The sequence below is a fragment of the Pararge aegeria genome, chromosome Z, assembly GCF_905163445.1.
Source record: "Pararge aegeria chromosome Z, ilParAegt1.1, whole genome shotgun sequence".
Classification (NCBI taxonomy): domain Eukaryota; kingdom Metazoa; phylum Arthropoda; class Insecta; order Lepidoptera; family Nymphalidae; genus Pararge; species Pararge aegeria.
In genome coordinates this window covers 24,693,097-24,707,916 of record NC_053208.1, presented here as the reverse complement: position 1 = coordinate 24,707,916, position 14,820 = coordinate 24,693,097, and the positions used below count along the sequence as shown (strand labels likewise).

The window sequence follows — 14,820 nt, the reverse complement described above, 5'->3', positions numbered from 1 at the left end:
GTTGGTATTCTAGAGTCTAGACTGTAGACGCGCATGTCGTTTCCATGCGTCTACAATTATTATTATCATTTCGATAAACTATACCCTCACATCCGTGTTCAAGATCGATACCCCTATGTTTGTAGGGATCCAAACAAAGTATTAATCTACTTGCTACAATACCTAGAGAAAAATAAACTTAAATATATAAATAGATACACATATTTACGCATACCATTATCTTGAGAAATCGGCGCCCGGTCCTGACTGCGTGTTAATACAAAACGCTAATTTTATATAAAAAGGTTAGAGTGGATTAATTTTGATGGAACTGTTAACAACAGGTACTCACTTAATAATTAATTATTATTACTATTTAAAAAAGGGACAAAAACGCGCAAAGCAAAGGGGCAATAGCGTGGCGTCGTATTTTTTTCTATATTATTTATAAAATATTTGTAAAAATATAATAGATACATATCGAAGGTACCGGGCGGAAATTCCATTACATCCCGAAGTTCCCTTACGGGGTGTAATGTGAGTTTGAGAAACCGGACGATGATCCAAGCCTAGTCCATTCTCAAATATTACAATAGTGACGGTTGATATTGTTATTATTAATATTCCAACTCTAGGCACCTGTATTTCAAGACATGATTTAGTCAAAATCTTTCAGTGCCAAGACCAATGTCTTTTAGTCTTGCTAGTTGACGTATCCAGAAGAGACAACGACTCCATTGAACGTCTGGTTGTCCAAGGAAGAATCGAGGGCACCAGATCACGCGGAAGATCGCCCATAAGATGGGCCAACCAAATAAAGGCAAGAAGGCAGAAAGGCAGCTGCCAGACAGGTGTGGCGACGAATAGTCAAGCGTACCACAACCCTTAAGTGACGACCACGACCGCTCTGACAAGAGCCAACCAACTGAGAAGAAGTTATGACTTAAGGCTCTGAAAGACGGTCTGTACCTGGGTACAATAAGAAGGCTCACAGACACTTAGCGGGCAATGATCAGCTTTGCTTGCAGTGAGATACTCGTGATTAAATAAGGACATCCGTGGAAGAATCAGAGTTACCGACTTAGATAAACTAGTTAAGGTGGTGTAAAGTAAACTTAAGATGTGCTAATGTTGGGATTCCAAAGGGAACCCAGCACTGGATAGCGCATTATTGGTAGACATTACTCTTATTAAGTCGCAGGGAGTGATGAAAAACAAGTTTCCCTGAGAGACATTCCAACTACGCAAATCATGTTAAAGTGCGCAAGTGTGTACCCAAACACAGCTGCACTATCTATTTCACCACTCTCATAGTACGATGGCAGATCTGACTCCACCGTGAAGCGATCAGGCGCAGGATCGACAGCTCAACGTGCTCTCCAAAGAACGGGGTCGAATCAAACACTGAGCTGCTACTGAGAATAGAAAAACCTAATACTATACTAATATACCTAACTGGCCCGACCTGGGGATCGAACGCATGGCCTCATTATCTGCAGGCGTACATGCCCACCACTGGGCCGTCGACGCAATCCAGGGAGTTATGGTTACGGGCACAAACATAACGACCTTTTTAATTTTTTTTTCTGTGCATAATTTACATACAAAATCTATACTTATAACTTTAATATAATAAATAAATAATAAATATACTACGACAATACACACATCGCCATCTAGCCCCAAAGTAAGCGTAGCTTGTGTTATGGGTACTAAGATGACTGATGAATATTTTTTATTAATAATATACATATAAACACCCAGACACTGAAAAACATTCATGCTCATCACACAAACATTTTCCAGTTGTGGGAATCGAACCCAGGGCCTTGGACACAGAAAGCAGGGTCGCTGCAAACTGCGCCAATCGGCCGTCGAATATGTCATGTTCATGTTTATTCTTTAAAATAATTGTTTTATAAATAAAACCTAAAATAAACTATTTAAAACTAAATAAAATCTAAAACGTCCTCAAAACCACCGCAGCGAGGCACAGTTTCTAAGATGCTGGCAGCATTGCCCCTTTGGATGGCCAAACTAATTCGTTGGCCAAGGTATCTGCCCGCTCTAGGATCACCAGTAGACTCGATAACCCTTTTCGATAATTCGTTAAAAAGGGCTCTTGCCTCCGGACCCCACGGTCCAAAGTCTAAAAAAGGCACAAAACGGAGTAAACGGATATAAATAAAATTCGGTATAGTAGTAGCTGATATTCCGGGTCAACGTATAGGATATTTTGTATCCCGATAAACAATGAGTTTCCTCCGGTAAACGGGATGAAAATTTTTATCAATTATTATACTTCATAACCCCGTTAGATTTTATCCGTTTTTAATAATTCTTTATTTGAAAGTGTAGCATGCATGTATTGTCTAAATTTTTATGAAGATCTGACAAATAGTCTCGGAGAAAAAAGATATAATTCTTCGCAAATAACAAAGAAGGTTGCATGCCGTGTAGCGCACGCCTCTCTGGAGGATTTGGCAGCGATCAGGCCATTGATGATAGGACCCGCCATGCACTGGGGGGTGAAAACCTTGGCGAGAGTGCGGTGAATACGCAAGTGAACCCCGGGCTCTCACTTATAGGTCTATCGAGGAACAGAGTTTTTAGTGGGTGCGAGTCCCATATAACTACTCCGTCTCCCCCAACGGAGTGCTATGCGTCAGGCATTTTCTCCGTATAAAAAAAAAGGCACAAGGAACAACGATCGAATGCGTGCGTACCATCCTACTAATATTATAAATGCGAAAGTTTGTGAGGATGGATGTATGGATGATGTACAAATGATAGGGTATATTATTTCCAGCAGTGGGCGTACATGATGATTATGTTAGTCTAGAACATTTATAATTATTTAGTTTTATTCTTGCAATCTTTTTAAAGATTATTTTGCTTTTTCTTCTCGAATTACTCGACTACGCTACTCTTAATCGACACCGCCGGAGCTGTGTCGTAAAACAAAAAACATATCGTACCTATTAAAGTGAAAAGGTATTTAAAATTTGACAATATTATGTGTCAATAATGTGTGCTTAGAATGCTGTTCTATGGCTAAGTTAAGTATTGACTTAGTGTTTTGTGGCATTCAACGAAATCAGAGTCTAAATATTACATTCCCAAAATAGACAGTGCGTCCATTTAAGGAATGTAATACTTAGAACAGTTGCTAAGTACTTACTTGGGGTAAGCCATCGTCTAACAACCACTATTTATCTCGGCTTTAGTTTTAAAAGGGCTCATCGATTTTGATAGTTCTATTAATAGCAGGTTACTAGTAAAACGTCATTATTGTTCGATATTAGTGGTACTCGTGGCATGAGCTATATATAGTAGTAATACATATTTTTTGTGCATAATTTACATACCTAATAGGTATATTATAATTTAAATACTAACATATTACTAATATTACCAAAATGTGATCACATTCCAGAATATCACAATATACTTAAGATACTGAGTGTGATTTATGAGTCCAAGGCCGTGGGTTCGATTCCCACAAATGGAAAATGTTTGTGTGATGAGCATGAATGTTTTTCGGTGTCTGGGTGTTTATATGTATATTCCAAGTGTTTATGTATTATATTCATCAGTCATCTCAGTACCCATAACACAAGCTACGCTTACTTTGGGGCTATATGGCGATATGTGTGTTGTCGTAGTATATCTTAATATATATAAATCTCTTGTCACGATGTTTGTCCGCGATGGACTCCTAAACTACTTAACCGATTTTAAATTATATTGGCACACCGTGAGCAGTCTGTTCCAACTTAAGAGATAGGATAGTTTAGATTTTTAATTATAGTCGCAATTTTATTTTATTGCAAATTATTTTTCTATAATTAATTGACAGTCACATGTTATATATATATAATACTACTATACTAATTTAAGGCTTAGCGATATTGAATGCTTTAAAAACAAAATCAAACGCAGACGAAGTCGCGGGCAACAGCTAGTAAATTATATATTTATATATATAAAAAAAAAAAGATTCAATCAATAAGCACTGTTACTATATCTATGGAGTTCTTCAAAGCCACAGGTAAGTATATTTTGCAAATAATTGCGAATTCCTCTCTCAGTTATAATATAAGATATACTTTGGTGTAGATCCGAATGGGGAGATGCCTCTCTTAAAGGTCATCTATTGCCTTTAATATTTTAATTCCGTTAATTTTATAATTTCTTTTTTTCACTTGTAGTTATAATTAGTACTCAAATAAATAGTACCTTTTTTAATTTTCTTTAATTTTATTATTCTTATTTTTTGGGTTCCTTTTTCAGTGTAATTTTTTAAACTAAACCTTTAATTCTTGCAGTACTTGACCCAGTATATCAAACATCTTTACCTAAGGAGTTCATAAAGCAGTTTCCGGCTCCATCTTCGAACCGAAGTACCGTCACCAAAGTAACATGGGTATTCCAAATTTCCGCCAATTATTTCATACATTTGAATCGAAATGTAGGCAAGTGTATTATTTACTTTAAGAAGCAAGGTTTTTTTATATTTAGAGTCATAATTGACGGATCATACAAACGGCCCACCTGATGGAAAGTCTACCCATTGCCTATAAACAGGGCAACACTTCCCAGGGCAAGAACAATGGCGTGCACCGGGTTTTTGACCAGGGTATGCATAAAGAAGGGAGATGGTATAACATTGAAAAATCCTTCCCATTTATGAGTTATACAAAAATTTTAGGGTATGCAGTGTTTTTGTGCATGTATGAAGTGCACGCTACTGGGCAAGAAGCACGTCCATCACGTCCATTTGAGTCGTAGGTGTTAACATTCATGTACACTCTACTACTTCTGCGGAAGATCTCTGTCACATAAACTCTCTACTGCTAAACTGTACCTTGTTGGTGTAACTGACCTTGTGAAATCTTTATTAAAATTAATAAAGATATGCAGTAAAATCGCCAAAAAAACTATCAATGCTCGTCGAAGTGATAACTTTTATCTTTATTGATTTTTAATTATTATAAATATTTTATAATTATTATATTCAATAGTTATTATATTCAATACTAGCTTCTACCCGCGACTTCGTCTGCGTGGACTTCAGAATTGGTTCTAAAGCTTATAGGTATGGAAAGTAAATGTCCTTTTCCATAGCATAAGTGACATTCATACCAAATTTCAAAGCTGTCTGCCCGCGGCCAAGCGTGTAAACAATTTTCAATTTTCCCTCGAGAACTATTTAAGGATACGGAATAAAAAGGTAACCTATGTTTGTTTTTCATGTCACAGGCTATATGAATGCCAAATTTCATCCAAATCGGTTCAGCCGTTTTTGCGTGATTATCTATTGTCGATATATATTTATTACTTACCAGCTTCAGCCCGCGACTTCGTCTGCGTGGACCTCAGAATTAGGTCTAAAGCACTTTACCAATTTTTAATCTTACCACGGAAACTATTTGAGAGGTCGGTATAGAAAGTACATGACCTTTTCATAGCATTGGTGACATGCATACTAAATTGCAAAGCTGTCTGCCCGCGGCCAAGCGTGTAAAAAATTTTCACCACACATTTTTCTTCGATTACTAACTACCAAGGAATCGGAATAAAAGCTAGCCTATGTTCTTAGCCATGTCAAAGGCTATGCATGCCAAATTTCATCCAAATCCGTTCAGCCGTTTTTGCGTGATTGATGAACAAACATCCACACTTTCACACACACATTTATAATATACTAGCGTACCCAGCCCGCTTCGCCGGGCTGGATTTTGCTTTGTTTTATTTAAACAATAAACTTACATCATTAAATTTTTAATTTAAGTCTCATAATATATTAAATCATTTATTTCTCTACGCATTCATTCTCTTCTCGAGCGACTGAAGATCATTATCTACACCCATGTACACCCAACAATCCAAGAATATCATCATCAGTAAATAAAAGCTGTATTTGACAGTTCAAAAATAGGAGTGCTCCGATCGTCGCCAAACTCGCCAGGTCAATCCGGAGATTCCCTGAAAGTTTCATTGAAATCGGTCGAGCCGTTTCGCAGCCTATACGGAACATACCCACACACTTTCTCTTTTATATATATATATATATATAGAAGATATAATAGGAAGTAAGATACCCAGCCTACGAAAGAGCATGGGTCTACTCTTAGAATGAGAAGGGATTAGGCTGCAGTGCACCGCGCAGGCCATGTGCGGATAGTTACACTTCACGAGCCTTTGAGAACGTCATGTTACTCGTAGGTATGCAGGTTTCCTTGCGATGTTTTCATTCACCGTTAAAGCAAGAGATATTTTAATTGCTGAACTAAAAACGCACATAACTCCGAAAGTTAGAGGTGCGTTCCGGGGATCTAGTTCGGTCTCCCCGAAAGTGAGGCTGAACCCTTTAAGCTAGTGCAAAGGGTAAAAAATAAATAAAACATCAAAATATATCCCTTCAAACTGATTTATTTTAATACTGTAACAAAACAATCACTACATCCTTGGCAGACAATTATTCCGTACCAAAAATATTTAATAGGAATGATTTTCTTAAAATAAGAAAACCTATAACATTTACGTTAAGTTACGTTACGGCTGGCTTTCATATTTGCGACTTGGTCGTGCAATTGTCACGAAACTTTTCTTTGATGCATAAATCTATTCTTCTGTTATTTTTTATCTGATATATTAATTACTATTATAATTAACTATTGTCGATTATCTATTGTAAATAAGTAGTTACCTATAGTTGATTTCTCCAATTGAATGACCAAATCGCCGAAATGAAATTTAAAAATACGATTACGCATTTCATATACTTACTAAATACGATTACGCATTTCATATACTTACTAAATACTTTTACGAGTCTGTGTTTATAATATTATGTTTATTTCTTATTAACATTTTAGTAAACATTTCAAAAAGCCTTAAATTGACACCCTGAACAACGCACTATGTGTTGTTTGAAGGCAGTTTAATGGTTTTTCATGTAAATAGTTGCCTGTCAGTATTCGGCAATAAAAAATTACTTTATTAATGGATTCTCCGGATATTTGTCAATGATTACATAGAATAATTTTAGAAAAGGATGGTTTCACAGTCACGGACCATACGCTTTATTTGCGCGTGTTTAACTAATAACTTACCAACTGATCAACAGACAGAAGTAAAAGAAACATGTATAAAAATAAATTACTTAGTAAAAGGATGCCCGTTTTAAGAAGTTGCTTCTAAACTACTACAATTTGTGACAATATCTTTGTGGGTACGTACTAGTTCAAAAATATATTAAATTACCGGACCCACAATTAGGTATATCATGTTAAAATTTCAAATTATCACAAAATAGTCCCCGCTATTCAAATTGTATGTGGGTTTGACAAATAGTATCCTCAAAGATGATAACACGAAAAATTATCCAAATGAAATGCGAGAAAGTTCTTGTTATATGTAAGTAACATTCGAAAATATTGTTTTTCTATTTCATTGTACACTAAATACGTGATTTGATCACGAATAATCTAATAATTTTAGTGGATGGCAATTTAATACAAATGTCGATTATAATATTTTTTTTTTAATAAATTTTAATAGCATTGTATTCAGAAACATACACTACCTATATGAATGTCTATCTACCATATTGTATGATAGGTATTACGACGGCGCTATAATACCTAACTGTAGATATATTTTATTTATATTCTTTGTATAAATGAGGCCGGCATGAGACAGATTTTAAAGGGAGCCTAGGCAGGTATACGAATGTTCAGTAATCCGCGTGAGAATGAAATAACTGTCAGAGTGAAATTACATTAACCGGTATTTAATTCGCATCATATTACTTCAATAACAACAGAATTCTGACTCGTATTTCTTTTTTAAAATACCTGTAATGGGAGAACTTGTTTATGTGTTGTATTTCAAAAGTCAACGTAAAATAAATAAAGGTTACTTTCTTATGCGAAAGATAAAGTAACTACTGTATTACAATCATTTAGCTGCGAGTGTAGATTAAATGCGAATCGAAGCTGATAAAAACGACGACGAAACGACACGTTGAGGGTGCGTTCAAAAAAGCCGTAATAGGCAACAGATCTGATAATCCCTGCACGTAATAATAGATTACTTTAGTGTAACAGCAGACCTATCAATCCTTATATACATTATGAATGATAGGTCGATGATGAATAGGACATTAATTCATCGCATTTTATTGTAGTTTCTTTATTTTTAGCCCTCACAATCTAGGAATATACTCAGTTCGGCCACCAGCTATTTAGGGTAAATGGTATGAATTTTAATTAATTTCAATGCATACTTAAAAAATGGTGCGTTAATCTAAATTAAATGCCTCTATCAATACTGCCATCCTTACGAAAAGTTCAAAAAGACGGTCTCACAGACTTTTATAGATAGCTATCCGAAAACATAAAAATGTTCTACATTGTCGTCTCGGTATAGAGAGATACCTGCTTAGACAGCTTAAGGTATCTATCGCGAATATGATTTTTACTGCCCAAGACCGCCATAACTTTACCGTTGAAATCTTATTCACACTGTTATTTAACTTTAGAATTATTTGAACCGGGTTATTTTACTTATCGTTAGGAGGGCAGAATATGATTCCATATACAATGTTATATTGTAAAATCATTGCATTTTCCGAAAATGCCCTTAATACACAATGAAATTAGTTTCTAATACACAAACTTAAAAATTCACTTATCTAATGATTTCATCTCGTACATTATAATAATACCTAATTACTCAGCATTTATTGCCAACTTTTTTAAGGAAACTAAGAACTTCGCTTTGATTTGGGTATTTTTTGCTACAAAAACATAACCTAATATTTTTATCACATTTCGATAATGCACTAGAAAACATCTCACACGTATTTTTATATATCTACAATTTCCTTAAAACTATTACTCAACCAAGCCAACCGGACGCGTGGGTGGATCCCCCTCCCCTCCCCCCATACGGCATAACCCCCTCAGCACGGCTAGCAAGGGTAGGAGACATTTTTCACCCCGGGAAGAGAATAAAAATGATCTTATCCCACAGTTTTGTCAACTTTTCGAGCATTGGCGCACAATTATATACAAAATAATATGTGAATCGGGTAAACTTCTCCTATTCCGTGTTGTCGCGCTTTGGCAGGTGGACAGGTGAATTTTATCCCCTGTCATAGATATATATAATTATTGTCTCTTGCCCATTCTAGCCGTGCAGGAACCGTGATTGTTATGACACCATTCGCAGTAATAATAAATAACCTGATTTTCTGTTAATGTTCTTTGAAATGAGTGAAGTGACCGTAAATATTTATTCACTTTTTTTTTTTACTTTTCTTACCCGAAAATCTGTGAGAAAAGTTACGTTTTAGAGTCGTCTACTTGGCTTGGTCAGCTAGTGTGTAAATGGCTACAGAGATTCGGGGCTAAATAAAGTCGTAACTCATAATGCAATGGTATGGTAATGGTAAAAATTCAACTAGCCCTCGACATGTGACTTCGTAGCCGACAAACAGAATATAGTAATACGAACTGTTTTAATGGGTTTAAAGTCGTACGCTTTTGTACACCCGTGTTGCGATATCGCTAAAACTGTAGACATATCTAATAGGTCATCAACCAATTCTATATATGTACGACCACATCACATACCGTCAGAGATAGTTCCATATTTCGTAACTAGCGTGGCTATATAGGTAGCTACTGATAATGATATCCTACGGTCAGAGCCATTTGAAATAATAAGGCTAAACAAGGCTAGCAAAAAAGTAGTTTTAACCAACCTAGTAGGTAGATAAAAATTAAGCTGATTTGTTTTTAAAAACAATGCGTTTTGGACTTTATGTAAAATTAGCTCATTATTGCACGCGTCATAAGCGAAGCGTTGAGGTGGGTATTACTGTCAGTTTACGCACACCGAGTGATTCTCCAACTTAAATGTCACTTTATTATTCTTTATTGCTTTTACAAGTGAATATATTTCGAGAAATGTTGAGAAAAACACTATTTTTAACACATGATATTTTTAAATCTCTTATTATTATTTAAATTAATTAAAAAATTGTTTAAAAAAGTTCTTCTTGGACGTCCGTGTGTCTGTATGTGCGGATCCCGTATCTTGTGGTCACGATAACGAGCGAAAACTTCGCTTATCGAGTTGTTTTTTTTATAGGCTTCAGTATTTTTAGGAATAGAAGCCTATTACTTCACTAATTAGATGTAGTTTAATTATTATTTACAAATAATATATCTCAATTTTATTGTAATGAATGAGATTATGAAACGTGCACGTTTGGATTTTCCAACTATTTCAAAAATGCACTCACAATATATTTAAGTTACTTATCTGGTTCAACATTATCAACGACGATGATGAATGTTGTGCGCGAAGAATAAAGGAAACTGATATTGCGTCTTGCATGCAGTGTGCTGCAACTCTGTTTTCCACTCACGATTGCATTGGATATATGCAAGAAATTTTGAACGCGTGGAAGTGTTAAATCATTTAAAAACACTTGGTACACTAGGTACTGAAGAAACATGGATGGATAAATATTGGTTTAGGCAAAAAATTGCCTAGAACCCACCGGAGTACCTGCGTCCGTACACCCAGTGTTTAAAAAGGGTATATGCATATTATGTACCAATGTTTAAAACCGGCCAACAGTTTGGAAGCTACGACGTCACAAGCAAAGAGAACGCGTAAATACATAAATCCCATTGTTTTCCACAGAGGGTTCAAAACACAACCCGTTTGGCGCTACCTACCACAGCTGGCATGTACCTACATAACACTAATCTCGAAAAATAACATCGAACATTAATCATATAAAACTCACAATATTTAGGAATCTTTATATTATTATAATAATAAAATAGTATAAAATGATAATAATGGACCTAATAGCAAAATTATCTATAAAAAATTAGCCCTTAAATCCAATTTGAGCCTTAATGCTACTCGTATTATAGTCTTTTGCGTTAGTCTATTATTCTTCACCCCTGATAATGCCTAAAATACTGACGTAGGAACCCGTTAGGAAGCCGAGAATTCCAAAGCAGATCAGGAACATGTTCTTCCAGAGTACCCAGTTGAAGCGCCCGAGGCCATTGGGGCGATCCCAGAAGGTCACTGTTTCGATGACTGCGGGGAATATGAGGCCGAGAAACGAAAGGCAGACGGCACCGACCAGTGATATGAAAGGTCCCAGGTCTGGAATTGCCACGGCAATGCATACGGTCAAGATGATTATGGCGATCCTGATGCTGTATTCCGCAAGGTTCTTCTTGGCGCCGAAAAAGTGACGTACGTTCTTCCAGATAATCTCCATGGGCACGTAGAACTGAAGACAGTAGGTAAAGAAGATTGCGACAGCGATCATTAACTTGACGCATTGTCCCAGACTGAAATAAAAAAACAGATGCTTGTTACACAAAAAAAAAATAGACGGTTATAATCAAAAGGTATAAATCTCTTCACACCATAGATATTCCTGCTCTCAATACGCAATCCGGTAAAAGACTGGTTCCAGACCCTGGGACCGTGAATGGGTGCCTTTGTGTGATGCAATATGTGTTCATACAATAGCCTAATCTCATGACAGTAAATAAACATCCAGACCGTAAGCTGCAGCTGAAATGACTAAAGTCGGTGTGGCATAAGCATGCTTTGGTAAAGATTGATATACGAGTATATGTGACGAAGGCCACGTAGGCCACGGAGTCTTAGTTATGATTTTTTTCGAGATATTACACCGCCGTTGCCGCGTTCGCCTTTTGGCCACTTTGCTGATGAAGCTTTGGTTTTATAAATGGGAAGTAGCAATTTATTGTTCTCGTACAATGCCGAGTAGACATCGATTGCGAGCGAGATTAATAATATAACAGCCATATCCCTAACAGCTTAGCGAGCTACCATCTTAGACTGCATGATCACTTACCACCAGTCGACGTTGCAGCCTAAGAGAGCTAATATAGCCGCATAGTAAGAGCTAACTAATAGGAAAAAAGTAGGAGAAAATAAAATCTGGTGACTGGTGGCTAAATTCTCGTCAATTATTTTTACATGGACTTCAGTTATAAATAAATCATAACTTTTCGAGTGAAGATAACAAAATTGCCAGAAAATCAATTCACACATTATAATATCCGCTAAGATAAACGCTATCTAAATGTTCACCAACTTGATGATGAGCTTTAGGAAACTTTTTCCACCGGAGTTGTGGTAGATTGTGGGATTAGGATCTGTAAGATATCAATCAATAAAATAACCTGCAATGCCTATAGCGTTTCAATTAATTTCGAACCTGCACCAGCCTAGTACTGAGTGCCTAATTAAAGAAACAATGCATGCCCCAAAATTTCGGTACTGTTATACTGTTATAGTGTCTAGTCTTTTGCCGTCATCCATGATCAAACTAAAGAGTTCCAACACCACTAATTTCTAACAATACTGATTCCATACTGATTAGTCGCCATATAGACCATAATAATAATAATAATAATAATAATAATAATAAAGCCCTTTATTACTGAAAAAAGCATGATTGTTAACAAAAAAAAAAACATAAATATTCAAACTATTATTTAAAACACAATCTTCCTTATGACTATTTTTCTTAACATATTATTTATATTTGACAGTTTCGCAGTTCAGTACGCCCTTTGGACGAAGGCCTCCTCCATTTCTTTCCATGCATCTCTATCACGCGCCAGTCTTTGCCATGTTGCTCCCATCATTTTGACAAAATCATCGCTCCACCTAATTCTCTGCCGTCCTCTAGATCGCTTCCCTTCTCTCGGATACCATTCTGTCACTCTTTTTGCCCACCTGTCTTGCTTTTGCCTGCACACATGTCCCGCCCATTTCCATTTTAGTTTTCGGATTTTTACTTTAACATCTGTTATGTTCGTTTCTTTTCTTAGTGATTCATTTCTTATTTTGTCTAACCGTTTAACATGTAACATACTACGTTCCATCGAGCGCTGACAAATTGCTAATTTTTGTTCTAACTTTTGCGTTAAAGCCCAAGTCTGGCTTCCGTAGGTTAATATAGGAAGTATGCACATATCGAAAACTTTTTGTTTGTATTTCATTAGCATGTCTTTCGATTTCATCACTTCTTTAAACATCCAGTACCTATTCCATGCATTTGTGGTTCGACGTTCTATTTTCTTACTTATTGCGTCTGTTGTAGACACAATTTCCCCGAGATAAATGTATTCTTCCACATATTCTATCTCCATATTATTAGCTTTAATGCATTTATGATCTCCGTTTGTTTTTGCCTCCAACTGAACTCCGATTGCCTTTGTCTTTTGCATATTCATATCCAGGCCGACTTTTTTGCTTTCATACAGTAGTTCATTTAACATTGATTCTAATTTAGTAGGGCTTTCAGAGAATAAGACTACATCGTCCGCAAATCTCAAATTACTTAAGAATTTGCCATCTACTTTTATTCCTTGGTTTTCCCAACTTAATCTACGAAATATATTTTCAAGAACTGCGTTAAAAATTTTTGGCGACATAGGATCTCCCTGTTTTACACCTCTTGACAGCTTAAACCATTTGCCTTCACGATCTAATTTGACTTTTGCCGTGCTATTGACATATATATTTTTTATTATCCGTTTATATTTTGGATGTACCCCTTGTTCCCTCCATATTTCACTAAATTCTAGACTATCAAACGCTTTTGAGTAGTCTATGAATAAGATGTATATGGTTTTCTTATACTCGTTATATTTTTCTATAATTTGATTCAGTGTATGAATATGATCAATAGTTGAAAATCTTGCTCGAAAACCAGCTTGTTCTAGAGGCTGATTTTCATCCAATCTATTTTCTATTCTTTTCAAAATTACTTTTGAAAATATTTTGTAAATATTCGAAGATAAACTAATGGGACGGTAATTATTGATATCGCTAGTATCACCTTTTTTATGAAGTAGTTTTATTATTGATCGCGTCCATTGCATTGGTATATTTTCAGTGTATAAAATTGCGTTAAAAATTGTGCATAATATGTCACTAATTGTAGGTTCGACCGACTTAAGAAGTTCATTTATTATTTTTTTGTGATGACAAAGCGTTGGATACTTCTTTCGGCAAGATCCATGGTATTGATTCCTCAATACTATTCGAGTCTATGTCTTCGATAGAGTTTTGGATAGATTTATATAAACGTTCGTAGAATTCTGTAGCTATAGATATAATTCCTTCTCTATTGTTAACTATTTTCTTTTCTTTATTAAGAATTTTGGGCATCCTTTGTATTTTTTTATCTAATTCTCTGTATGCTTTATGAGTAGCCCCAGATAATTCTATATATTTTTTTAATGTATTTGATCTGTATTCTCGTTTTTTCAGCCTAGAATATCGGTTAATTTTTTTACTAATTTTAGTTATTTCTGCTTTGTTATGTGTTCTATTTGATAGTAACAGTTTCCGCTGCTACATCAAATCCAAAAGAGTTTTTGATACATGTTTTTCATTAGAAGTTTTAGTAGTTAAGGAATTAAGTATTGACTTGATCTTTGCTTCAAAATTATTATAACACTGTTGTACCTCTATTGACGTGACATCAGTTTTATTAAAATTTTCTTCATTTTTCCATTGTTCCAATTCTTTGTTAATTATTAGACTGTCTTCTCTTCCAAATCTTTTAGTGTTGTTCGAATAGTTTCTTCTACTCTTTTTTTGGTGTTTTAGAATTACTTCACCTCTTATTAATCTATGATCAGAATAAAAGTTAAAGTTATTTAGAATCTTGAAGTTTTTTACATGTTTTTTGTTATTGCTTAAAAAGAAGTCTATTTCGTTGGTCGTATGACCATCTGGTGATAT

General features: G+C 35.5%; 1 protein-coding gene across 1 annotated transcript in view; it reads right to left on the bottom strand.

Annotated features, from left to right (window-relative positions):
• Positions 1-10,246: 10,246 nt before the first annotated feature.
• Positions 10,247-14,820, bottom strand: part of LOC120635996 (proton-coupled amino acid transporter-like protein CG1139) — a 79,352-nt gene continuing 74,778 nt past the window's right edge. Inside the window, exon 6 of the mRNA XM_039907218.1 lies at positions 10,247-11,375. Coding sequence (XP_039763152.1) covers positions 10,961-11,375 — 415 coding nt within the window. The 3' untranslated portion in view covers positions 10,247-10,960. The remainder of the gene's footprint in view (positions 11,376-14,820) is intronic.